Below are 12,368 nucleotides of genomic sequence, written 5' to 3'. Positions count from 1 at the left end.
CAATAGTGCCTACTGTAAACAGCTGTATTAGCTTAGAAAAACCACAAAAAATGCCTATTTGTTATAGTACTTGACACACAGTAAAGTTGTCTGATTTTAAGTCCAATGCTACCTACACAGCAGACTGATACATCCGACAACTGACTGAACTGAGGGCCTGCAGAGGCGCACTGCAGAGGACTGGCAGAGTGAATCCAAGTGACCCGCACCATTGCTGTTTGAAACCCCACTTAAATGACAGTAAAGGAACTCGTAAAAAGTAAAAAAGTGTAAAAAGTGAAAAAGTAAAAAGTGTCCTTCTTTTTAGGACACAAAGAAGAAAAAAGGAAATGACAGCAAGAGATTTAAACAAAATTCTGGAAACAGCAGATTTTCAGAAGCAAGAAATCTAGAGGTGTGGAGAAGGCTCAAACCCACAGCCTGCAGAGGGGGCAGCTGACCAGAGGTGGCTTAATCCATGTTGCAGAATCATAGATTTCCTTGAAAAATATTCTCAATTATTGTATGCCTTTGTTCATTTCCAGTCTTTAAATGGTTATTTTAGACAATTCTAATTTTACTGTTAATTCTGGGGAGAGGACTTGACAAGTTTCTCCTTCAGCCATTCCAGAGGACCCACCCTGTGGAGGACCATTCTGAAGAGTCACCAGCACAGAGTCACTAGACACCAGGCCAAGAGAGAAAAGGCGTGTCCCTGAAACAGTCATAATGATAAGACTCTGGCTGCCTTCTGTTAACTGGCCCCTTGAACGCTGGCAGCCAGCCTTCGATTCTATATGCAGGAAACTGTAGGTTCCTCTGAGGAAGAACTGGCCCAGGAAAAAAAGACAAACAACAAGCCTGGAGCACCCAGCAAAAAAGTTGGTTTTAAACCTATCACCTCACAGTGAATCCCAATGGTTGACAAGATACTCCCCAAAACACCACATATAAACATACTAGCTTTACAATACATACTTTAAAAACCTAAAGTATAACAGAACAAAGTTTATGATTCGTACAAAAGGCTCCTTACCTGTGTGACCATCACCAACACTGGTAAATACATTTCTAGCACATTACGAGCCTAACTCCACAGATCAGTTTCTGAGTACATATACTTTCGTTTCTGGCTTCCATGCAAATAACATGTCTGAGATATATCCATGATGTTGATGTTGCATTCTGTAATTTCCTCTGTATGTAATCTACTACATGACTATGTATGAATAAGTTACTTATTTTTCTGTTGACATTCGACATTTGGGCTGGTTCCAGTCTTGGCTATTTTGGATAATACTGTTATGAATATTCTTGTATATCTATCTTGGTATATTCATTTCAGCTTGGTACATTCTAGAAGTGCTGAGGCACAGGGAAAGCATATGTTCAGTTTCAGTGGACAACGTCAAACAGCTTCCTAAATTGTTTGTGCCAGCTTATACTACCACCAGTAGTGTAGGAACTTGAAACTGGTTTTGTACCTCAAAATATGGTCAATTTTGGCAAACATATTAGGTGCGACATTCCTATGTCTATTATATCAAATTTGTTGATCATGTTCTTCCAATGTTCTATATTCATACAAATGTTTGTGTGTTTGCTCTCAGTTATTGAAAGAAACATGCTAAAATCTCCCAATTGGATTGTGGATTTGTCCAGTAATCCTTTCAGTTCTGTCAACTTTCTCTTTGTATATTTTGATATCATATTACTACACATACAGAGATTAGAATTGTTTTATCTTCCCAGACGCTTTTAACTTTTTTTTTTTTTCGCTTTTAACTTTTTAAAAACTTATCTTTATTGACACTTCTGGCTGAATTGTGTATGTTATCTGATAATTTATAGACTTACTTAAAGGCTCGGTTTTGAGGGTTACTATTTGCATAATATATCTTCTATTCACTCTTGTACCTTTAATCTTTATTTCACCTTCATTTTTAAGCCTACCTTCACTAGGTATAGAATTTCCAGGTGAGTAATATTCAGCAATTAAAAAGAATTGAATTACTGATACATGCAATAATGTGAATGAATCAAAAAACTGCTGTGCTGAAGAATTCAGGTATGAAGAGTACATACTGTATGGTTCCGTTTATATGAAATTGTATAGTGACAGAAAGCAGGTCAGGAGTTGGGCGAGAACTGCCTGCAAAGGGGCATAAAGGAATCCTTCTGGATATGCTCTACATCATGACTGAGGTGGTGGTTATATGGGTATATTCATTTTTCAAAAGTTACTGAATTATATGTACAGTTAAAATGTGTGCACTTATTATATGTAAATTATGCCTCAATAAAGATGATTTAAAAACTTAAAAAACACTTCAATAGAAATTATTAATACAGCTAATAAAAACAACTCTATGTCTACACAAATCCTCACTATGTGTGCAAAATAAAGTTTGTTGAACAGAAAAATGTATCTCCGAAGTTAGTAGTTTTCCAGAATTAGTTTTTCTTAAAGAAACTTTGTTCAAGTATATTTACGATCCAATTTAGAAAAAAAACACACCCCACAACATTAATTTGATATGCATGTTTGGAAAATATGGAAATGATCATATATACAAACATAGCTAGGATTTAAAACTTCCTAAATAACAAATTATGGCTATAATCACTACCAACTTAGAATACACTATTAAAAATAGCTTTAAAAAATTGGTATTTCTTCTGTTTTTATAATTTGCATAGCTTAAGCAAATTTATTTTTTTCTATTTATCTGCTTAATAGAATCTGCTAAATTTTATTTATTTATTCTTTGGCCATGTCTCGTGACATATGGGGCCTTGGTTCCCCAAACCTGCCCCCTCTGCAGCAGAAACACGAGTCCTAGACCACTAGACCACTGGGGAGCTCCCTGCGCATGTTTAAGTGCTCTGAAGGCCATATATATATAAAATTTATTTTTTGCTGGGAAAAACATCTTCATAAATACAAAGTACTATCAATAGCAAAACATAAAAAAGGTACAACCTCTTCTAAGGACTTCATACTTAAAATCTTCTCCTACTCATCAGCGTAACTTTTTTCCTTTTAGCCTAGGTGCAACTGTGAATTAGGATCTGATAGGAAATTTCACATGCATTTAGAAATCTTGAAGAAATGCAGGGTCCCTTCCCTTTATGACTCAATGAATTTCCCCATATTTTAAACACTGTAAAGTAAAGGAATACATGTCCAAAAATTCCCTGTAAGGCTAAACCAGAGTCTTCTAGCAAAAAAGAAGCTAGGCCTTGTATGAGGGGCCACAGAAACGCATTAGCAGCACCTTAAGTACGTTCAGAACATACAGGCCTAGAGGAACTGCACTCCTCTGCGATCACCATTCCTTCAAAAACTGAGAACTACCACTGTTCCCACCCTCCTATCTCTCTTTTTTTTTCCTCCTATCTCTTAAGATTCAATCTTCTTGTAATGGAAGACTCTTAAACTTCACTCATGCCAGCAGGTATCACCATTTAACACAAAATTCTAGTCTGATGAGTCCATTTACATCTGATGTTCTGAGGTTTGAAAATGAAACATTTCTGGATTCTACATGGTGCAAAACAGATTAATTTAAAATATGATATAACAAGACTAAGACAAAAGCAATGAGAGAAAACAGGCACCCTCACCTTGTCCCCGGTGGCAGTGGAAATTGTTCAAGTGAATCACCTCTTCATTGCTGTTTCCCTCTGCCATTTTCCAACGCAGACATACACCTATGTGCTTGCTAATATCTAAACATGGTGACCACCTATTCCAAAGGGTGTGAAAAAGAAAAAGAAAATTTTTAAGAATGAAGGAGTATCAAAACTCTTCCCACATATCTAGTCAAGGTAGTATTCTCAGCTTATAAAATGAAAACACCACTAAAAAGAAAAATTTTTTCAGTCTTTTGAATGAATAACTAAAGTTAACAAGAGGAAAAACTAAACTTTTAAAAAAATACCTGCAAAAGAACACACAAAAGATGAACAAAGGATCAAAGAATAGATGGGATATACATTTTTAAAAAGTGAAATTAAACCAAAAAAAATAAAAGGAAATAAAAGATTTTCTAAAAAGTAAAATTAAAAACTCAATTACTACAAGCTATTGAATGGGAGAAAAATATTTGCAAGTCATAACCCCTAATAAGATGCTAAAATCCAGAATAAATAAAGAACTCGTACATCTCAATGGCAAAAATCACAAATAATCCAATATCCCAAATTGAGATACTCAAACAGCTAACAGGTATATTAAAAAGTGCTCAACATTACTATATACCAGTGAAAGGTAAATCAAAAACACCTCTACCTGTTAGCATGATTATCATTCATTCAAAAAGACGAGAGGTAACAATGCTAGCAGGATATGGAAAAAAGGAAAACTCTGTACACTGTTGGTGGGATTATAATTGGAATAGACACTATGGAAAATAGTATGGAAGTTCCTCAAAATTTTAAAAATAGAACTACCACATGATCCAGCAATTCCATTTCTGGGTATATAACTGAAGGAAATGAAATCACTGTTTTGAAGATATCTGCACTTCCATGATCACTGCAGCACTATTTACAATAGTTAAGACATGAAAACGACCTAAGTGTCCAACGACAGATGAACGGGTAAAGAAAATGGAATAATACTCAGCTACAAAAAAGAAGGAAATCCTGCTATCTGTGACATGGATGAACTATTCTGTCTCTCCACAGAGACTGTAAAACATCACTGAGAAAACTTGAAGAGTAAATAAAGGAAGAGACATACCATATTCATGGGTTGGAAAGCTTGATTATGTAAAGATGTCAGTTCTCCCCAAATTGGTGTACAAGTTTAGTACAGCCTTACTTAGATTTTTTAAATGGATATACACTAGATGATTATAACATTTACAAGAAAAAGCAAAGATCCCAGAATAAGCAAAGCATTCATAAACAAAAAGACGGAGAATTTATACTATCAGATATTAAGTCTTGTTATATTAAGTCTTGTTACAGTAATTAAGACAATGTGGTATTGGCAAAAGAAGACCAATGGAACAGAGTCCAGAAACAGATTTGTTCACATGTGGACATTTATGACAAAAGTAGCCCTGCAGAGCAATGTAAAAATATGATATTTAAACTGTATGACACTGTACTGGAAAGCTATATTTTGAGAGGATAGGGAAAATCAAAGAACTAGACCTCATCTTTATGCCTTAGACAAAATAATTTTTATGTGAACTGTTGATTTAAATGGTAAGGTAAAATAACAAACTTTCTGGAAGATAACATAAAATACCTTCAAAAATCAGAGCTGGGAAAGATATCTTTTTTAAATAATAATTTATTTATTTTAACTGGAGGCTAATCACTTTACAATACTGTGGCAGTTTTCGCCATACGTTGACATGAACCAGCCATGGGTGTACATGTGGCCCCCCTCCTGAACCCCCCTCTTGCCTCCCTCCCCACGGAAAGACATCTTAAACAGGACAGAAAAGGTGCTGTCCACAAAAGCAAAGACTGAAATACTGTACATTAAAATTTTAAAAAAATTCTATTCACCAAAAAATAATTAAGAGTGGGGGTCCAGCGGCTAAGACTTTGAGATCCTTACGCAGGGGGTCCAGATTCAATCCTGCTCAGGGAACTCCAGCTTACATGCCACAACTAAAAGAGCCCACACACCACAGACCTGGTGCAGCCAAACAGATAAGCTCTTTTTCTTTTTTTTAAATGGCAAGGTTAGAGAGGGAAAAAGTCACTATCAGGGGAAAAAAAGAGTGTTCGCCTCTATGAAACAGTATTTGGGGGTCAAGAGGAGAGGATTATTTAAGTCTTTCTGTAGTTTGATTTCTGAACCATTTTCTTGCTTTACTCTGATGGACATCAGAAGAATGAAAATCAGATAAGAACCAAAGGGGGACAATTTTAACTGCTAAGGCACCTTTTTAGTTCCAAGATTCTATCTGTAACCTACCGACTCAAGGTTTTTCTTCCTAAGAAAATCTGTTTTGTCCTGCTGACAGAAACCACATGCTTCAAAAGAGGTAGGCCCTAGACCAGGTCTTCTCATTATATGATGTCTACAAAGAGACAATCAAATAATGTCAGCATTTTTCAACTTAAGATACTACTGTTTTATAGCAAGACTGTGTTTAAGTATTACAACAGAACTTCATGGTATCTATAACTGGACAAAGGTACCTCAATGTTTAAAAATTATAAATCCAAGCGTAAGCTTTGGTATCTCATCTGAAATAATAATGATGTTATTTCCAAATGGCACACTATAAAGGAAAGAGCTCTAGTGTCCACTTTCAACTGCTTCTATTCAAGTGCTTTTCTTTCCAATACAACTTTCAAAAAGTACTTTGAACACTTAACTCCAATAGCCAGATTTCCTATTTCTTCTTTTACCACAACTAGATTCCTTCAATTTTACACTGGAAATCAAAGGAAAACGTGATTTATATCTAATTTAGTTAGACTGTCAAGTTTGTAGTTAAGCAGATTACCAGTGCTGCTTTAAAAGCAAGATTCCTCATGAATGGCATGTACAGTGGCCCCAAGCAGCAGCAAGAAAAGAAGTCTGATAATGAAATTTCTACTCCTGAGTAGCTTCTCTGTAAAGGTCATTTAACTCCCTGACATTCAGTCCTCTCATCTGGGCTCAGATCAGATTGTCTAAGTATGAACCCAGGTTTCACCAACTAGTCAATCAGTGACTATGCATAAACTGCTTAATCTTTCAGGCCTAATATTTCTTTCTTCATGAAATGAGAATACAGCTGTTCTGAAATTGAGTTAAATATATATAAAGTGTTTAGTAGAGCACCTGGCACACAGTAAGGGCCACATTATGACTATTATTATTACTTGTGCAATGGAAACAGCAGATGTACAGCTTTTGTTAATAATAAGGGCTGATAATATAGCCCAACCAGGGTGGGGTTTGGAGGGGGTTATTCTCCTCTTCCAAGCTACTTTTCACTAGTACTATTAACTATTCACATAAAACTTTGACTTCCAAAAAAAAAAAAAAAAACTTTTACTTCCTTCTTAAGGAAATTTCATTTTCCCTCTGCAAGTAACAAGAACCTATATATGTCTTTTCACTTATTGATCAGACAACAAAGTGGAGTTCAGAAATAGGAAATGCCTTCCAAGAAAGACCAGTTCAATTATTTCTTGCCTTTAATTATAAAAATCATCATATACATTTATGATTATACTTTATAGTCAAATATACCAGTTAAAGCTTCCAAATTAGAACCAAAAATTAGCATGGATTCATCAGTTCATTACTTAGTGGAGAATTCTTTTTTTTTTTTTTAAGAATCTTATGTGGTAATATTGAAAGAGTTTTAGAAAATTGGATGGTACTTCTATGTTCTCTTCCACCTCCCACAACTGTCCTAATGGATCTTTTTTTAAACCCTTCTCTTCCTTGTATGAATGAATCAACACATGATGAGAAAGAGTTCACATTTTGTTTTCTCCATATGCCCTTGACTCTGTCTTATTCATAAGTGTACTTTCAGTGTCTCACAGTTGTTGAATGAACGAGTAACTCTGAAAATATCTTCCTCTGCCAGAGACTGGAGCTGTTCATCACAGCCATATTTAAATAGTCAAGTAACGTGGCTTACGTGACAACAACCAGTTTCTCATTCTCTTCTTCAGTTATAAAATATTACACAATGCAGTGTAATAAAAAATTACATTATTAGAGAAAATCTGGAAAACAAAGCAAGTCAGGAAAAGATGGGATCATCCATGGTTCTCTCATACAATTTTATTATTGTCAAAACTGCATCTTTGCTTCCTTGTGACCAGAGTCCTTAGGTCTGTCTTAAACAAACTATTTCCTTCTTATTCCTCTGTTGACATCACTTCTCCACTTTTCCTTTCATATGCTCCTAATATAACACTGCATGGTCCTGGGGTTTTGTGGTGCTGCTGCTTTCCAGAATAATCTCCAAAATTATGCCCATCACTTTTGCAACATTGATTTTGGAATAATAAAGGAAAGGAGGGCAAAGGAGAGCCAGGCCAGGCTAGGAGAAGCTGACATGCCCAGGTTATACCAGCCCCCACAAAACCGCTTCCAAGCATATTTTTTAAAAATGTCTATCAATGATTACTGCTCTTCATTCAAATACTGGTTTCCCATCTTAATATTTAGATAGCCATTCTTTGTGATCCTGTACTAATATGTAATCAATATCAAATTAACACAAAAAAGTTGATAATGGTTATTTCTAAGCAGTAGGTTTATATTTTTGCTTCCTTAAATTTTGATTTTTCTACACTAAACTGGTATTATTTCCTTAACACTTAAAGAATCTGTGTTATGCATCATGGGGAATAACAAGGAAAATCCAACATGGATCTTGCCTCACAGAACTTCCACCAGTGAGAGAAAATATGCACACAATTGAGTATACTACAAAGTACAGTCTTTACTGCAACACATAGCCTATCACAGTTAAGAGAGGGTAAGCAGGCAGGGAAGGCTTGGGGAGAAGCAGTATTCAAACTAAACTCCATGCTCTGCCAGTTCCACGCTTAGTTTTAAGACAGCACTTCCATCAAGGGCTCTGGAAGCCCAGAGTGACCATGTAAGAAGTCTGACTACCTGGTTGGAGAGACCACATGGAAAGCTCTGACACTGCCAGGAGAGGGAAAGGCAGCGGGGCCATCTCCCAGCAGTCTCAGACAAGGCATCTGAATAAAGAAGTCATTCTGGAAGAATATCCTCCAGTCCCAGCCACTGTGGTTGACAGCATGTGAATAAAAAAAAAAAAAAAAAAAGTCCCAGGTGAAATCTTCCCAACTTCCTGACCCACAAAACCGCCAACAAATAAAACTGTTGTATTAGGTCACTAAGCTCAGAAGTGGTTTGCTAACAGAAAAGTGAAGCAGAGCTCTAATTTTTATTTTCTAACCCAATGGGAAGCAGTGCGGAGAGTTGTGCTTTAGGAACAACGACTAAGCTGCAATGCGTAAGACAGACTGCAGAAGATACTTAGAGGTAGGAAAACCCAGTAAACAAGAGCCAGTGAAGTCGGAACTAAAGGTAAAAGGTAACAGTAAATAGAGGAAGGAAAAGATGTAAGATACTAGTTATAAAGGTTAGATCCAATGGGATTTTTTTTTTTTTTAAGGACACAGCACATGGCATGTGGGATTTTAGCTCCCCAACCAGGGACTGAACCTGCACCCCGTGCAATGGAAACTCAGAGTCTTAACCAGCAGACCACCAGCGGAGTGCAAGGATGGGACTTCCTATGTAACTGGTCATCAAGGCAAGAGGAAGCAAGGAGTCTAAGATGACCTCGATGTTGAGATCAGATGACTGAACTGGATGATGGTGATACTATAAACAAAGAACAATGAAGTTGATGAATTCAGAATAAGAAAATGCATGTTAATTTCAACATACATACAAAATGAAAGAACTAAGGTAAAATAGCATCCATAATTAGAGATGATATGCAAACAATTAGTCTGGAGTTCAAGTGGTTTCAAAGAGCTCTAAAAATTCTGTTATCAGTATCTTTTTACCACACGAAAGGTTTTAAACCAGAAATTATTCAAAATTTTCAGTGGGTAGGCTAACGAGCTTAACATACAACATTAAGATTTTTTTCTCCAATTGTCAACTGAAAATTGGCTGGGAAACTGGGATGGATAAGCAAGCATATCCTCAATCCACAAGTAAGAAGTCAATGTTTTCAATGATACCAGCTGAATCCTCTGTGAACTCATGACATCCTGCCCCTTCTATCCCAATACTGTCTACAAGTGATACCCTCCAATGAATTTTCATATAGGACAGAGTTTTGTTTTTGTAACCACAAATCTCTTCATGGCAGAACCAAAATCCTTACCATGGCCTATGAAACCCTGCCTCACATGACCTTGCTGACACAGCCAGCCCCACCTCATATTTCTTCCCCTATTCACCATTCTGCAGAAACCAGGCTCAGGTCCTAGAAAGTGCCATGAAACTTCAGGCTCTTCTCTCTGCCTCTCTTTGACCAAATTAACTCTATTTATTCTTCAGTTCCTCATCTTAAAATTTCACTTTTCAGAGAAAAGCCTTTCCAGACTATCCCCAGTGTTTGTTGATATGTCTCTCACTCCTTCCAAGTACTACCACAATAAAATATTTAGTAAGCTACGCTTAACGTCTACCTCCTTTGCTAAAAAGAGTTCCAAGAAGGTAGGAAACTGAAATTTAAAGTGTCAGTTGCTCAGTCATATCTGACTCTTTGCGAACCCATGGACGGTAGCCCACCAGGCTCCTCTGTTAATGGGATTCTCCAGGCAAGAACGCTTGAGTGGGTTGCCCTTTTCTTCTCTGGGGGAAATCTTCCCGACCCAGGGATCGAAACCCAGTCTCTTGCATCGCAGGCAAATTGTTTACTGTCTGAGCCATCAGGGAAGCCCCAAGAAGGTAGGACTCTTGTGCAATTCATTTCCAAAGCCTCAGGACACAGCACACAGCCTGGCAAAAGTAAATACACCAGAACTTTTTGCATATTCACAGGTATAGCAGGATAATTAGGAGTATGAGCTGGGTTCGAATCCCAGCTTAGACCCTTACAAGCTAAGTTATTTTTTCAGCACCTCATTTTCTCCCTCTTGAAAGTAAGGGACGACAAAAGCCATGTTATCAGGATTCAGAGTTAATATATGGAAAATCCTTAAAACAGTATCTAGCTAAAAAAACCATGACGTCTCTAAAGCTCTTACCACAGCCTAGAACACTGTAAATACTCATTAACATGAGCACAGGCTCTCTCATCCACCCTATTTCATAAACTTTCAGTCTTCCAGACTCATAGCTCAACTTCCTTTATTACACTTCTCCAAAGGGGCTGCAAGGCTTCTCTTTCTGTAGTTGCTGCCTGCCTTCAGGAGGAAACTATAAAGCCTCCATTTACGTTTACAGGGAGCGCCGAAAGTCTGGCCCCAGGCTCTCGAGCTATTTCCTTAAATCCAAACACTTCCTACTCCCAGCTACGATAAATGACTTTTACAAAAAAAAAAAAAAAAACCTAACGGAGCAAGGCCGTTTCTCCGCGGTCTTCCTGTAGGCCAGCGTTCTGAACGCGGCCGTGCCCTCTGCCAGCAGCGCCAAGTCATCTCGTGGTATCAAAAACCCTAGGACAAGCCCCCTCCAGGCGCTCCTCACGACGCACCCCGACTAACCACAGCGCCCCACTCGCTGAGGTCGGCAACCTGCCCTGCGGACGTCGCGGAGACCCCGCAAGGCTCTCAGCGAGCTGGGTCACGAGACCGGAGTGGCCCAAAGTTTTCGACAATCGTCCCACGCGGCATTCGAGCCACAACCCACGCGGGAACAGCGGCTTCGTTCGCCGCCCAGCACTCCGGGCACATTTTGCGGGGGGGGGGGGGGGAGGGGGGCGGTGTGGAGGTTCGCGTTCCCTGCGCTGCCCGGGGTTCGGGAAGTCCTCACGAGGGTGGGCAGCAGCGAGCGGCCGCCTTCTCTAAGTAGCCCCTCCAGAGTTGAGCCGCGAGGGTCTGGGACCGCGGCCCGCAGCTCCACCGCCACCCCCACCTCGGGGCGTCGGAGTTCAGTCACAGCGCTGCGCCCCCCGCGCGCTCCGGGCCGCGCTCGGCTTCACCGCCACCGCTTCCCAGGAGGTGCTGCCGAGGAAACTCGAGTCTTTCGGCGCTTTCGAGTCCTCGCGCGGCGTACCCACCGACCGGCCCGCGAAACTTCCCGAAGTAACGGGACCCGCGGCGGGTCCGCCGGCCGCCCGTGCCTTCGTCGCTCTTTCCTGGCCGCCGGCCCCGCCGCTCCGGCCGCTCGGCGCTGCCCGGAGCCGGCCCTGGGCTCGCTCGCGTCGGGGTAGCCGCCCGGCCCGGCCCGCGCCCCCCCGGGGCCCTTCACGGTCGAGCCCCCGCCCCCACCCCCGGCTTAATGGAGGCGCCCGGAGAAGACGCCACTAGCCCCACAGAGCCGGCCGAGGAGCCGCGGCCGATACTTACTCGCCACTCGACTCGCCGGCTCGCGAGGCAAGCTCGGGGGCTTCTGTCGCCGCGATTTCCAGTCAGCAGGAGCGGCCGCGACAACCTGGTCGCCGCCGCCGCCGAGGCCGCCGCTGCGCTCCTTCCGGCCTTGCCGAGGCGTCACCGCGCGCCTGCGCACAGCGCCCCCTCCCGACTAATGACAGGAAGAACCATAGAGGCACGCAGGGGGCTAGGGAGGAGGGGTCTGGGGAGTAAGACCATAGAGAGGGACTCCTGTCCTCCGTCCCGGCTTGCCATGGGCCGAGTCTTGACTTCGCCACTAGGCGGGAGGACGGAAGGAGCCCCGCGAGGTGTCACTGTCACTCTGGGGTTTTCAGTTCCAGGGCGTGAAGCGGGTAACCGTGGAAATCTCCTGG

At 40.6% G+C, this 12,368-nt stretch overlaps 1 protein-coding gene across 2 annotated transcripts in view; it reads right to left on the bottom strand.

Moving 5' to 3' along the window:
* Positions 1-12,135, bottom strand: part of RNF216 (ring finger protein 216) — a 113,666-nt gene extending 101,531 nt beyond the window's left edge. The window contains exons 1-2 of one of the 2 annotated variants that reach the window (XM_043915363.1): positions 11,971-12,135; positions 3,607-3,728 (exon numbers count right to left, since the gene is read on the bottom strand). In XM_043915363.1, the coding sequence (XP_043771298.1) occupies positions 3,607-3,673 (67 nt within the window). In that variant the 5' untranslated portion in view covers positions 3,674-3,728; positions 11,971-12,135. The remainder of the gene's footprint in view (positions 1-3,606; positions 3,729-11,970) is intronic. The other variant, XM_043915364.1, reaches the window with a different exon arrangement.
* Between the last annotated feature and the right edge of the window lie 233 nt (positions 12,136-12,368).

The sequence above is a fragment of the Cervus elaphus genome, chromosome 10 (genome assembly GCF_910594005.1).
Source record: "Cervus elaphus chromosome 10, mCerEla1.1, whole genome shotgun sequence".
Lineage (NCBI taxonomy): Eukaryota > Metazoa > Chordata > Mammalia > Artiodactyla > Cervidae > Cervus > Cervus elaphus.
This window is presented reverse-complemented; position numbering and strand designations above follow the sequence as displayed.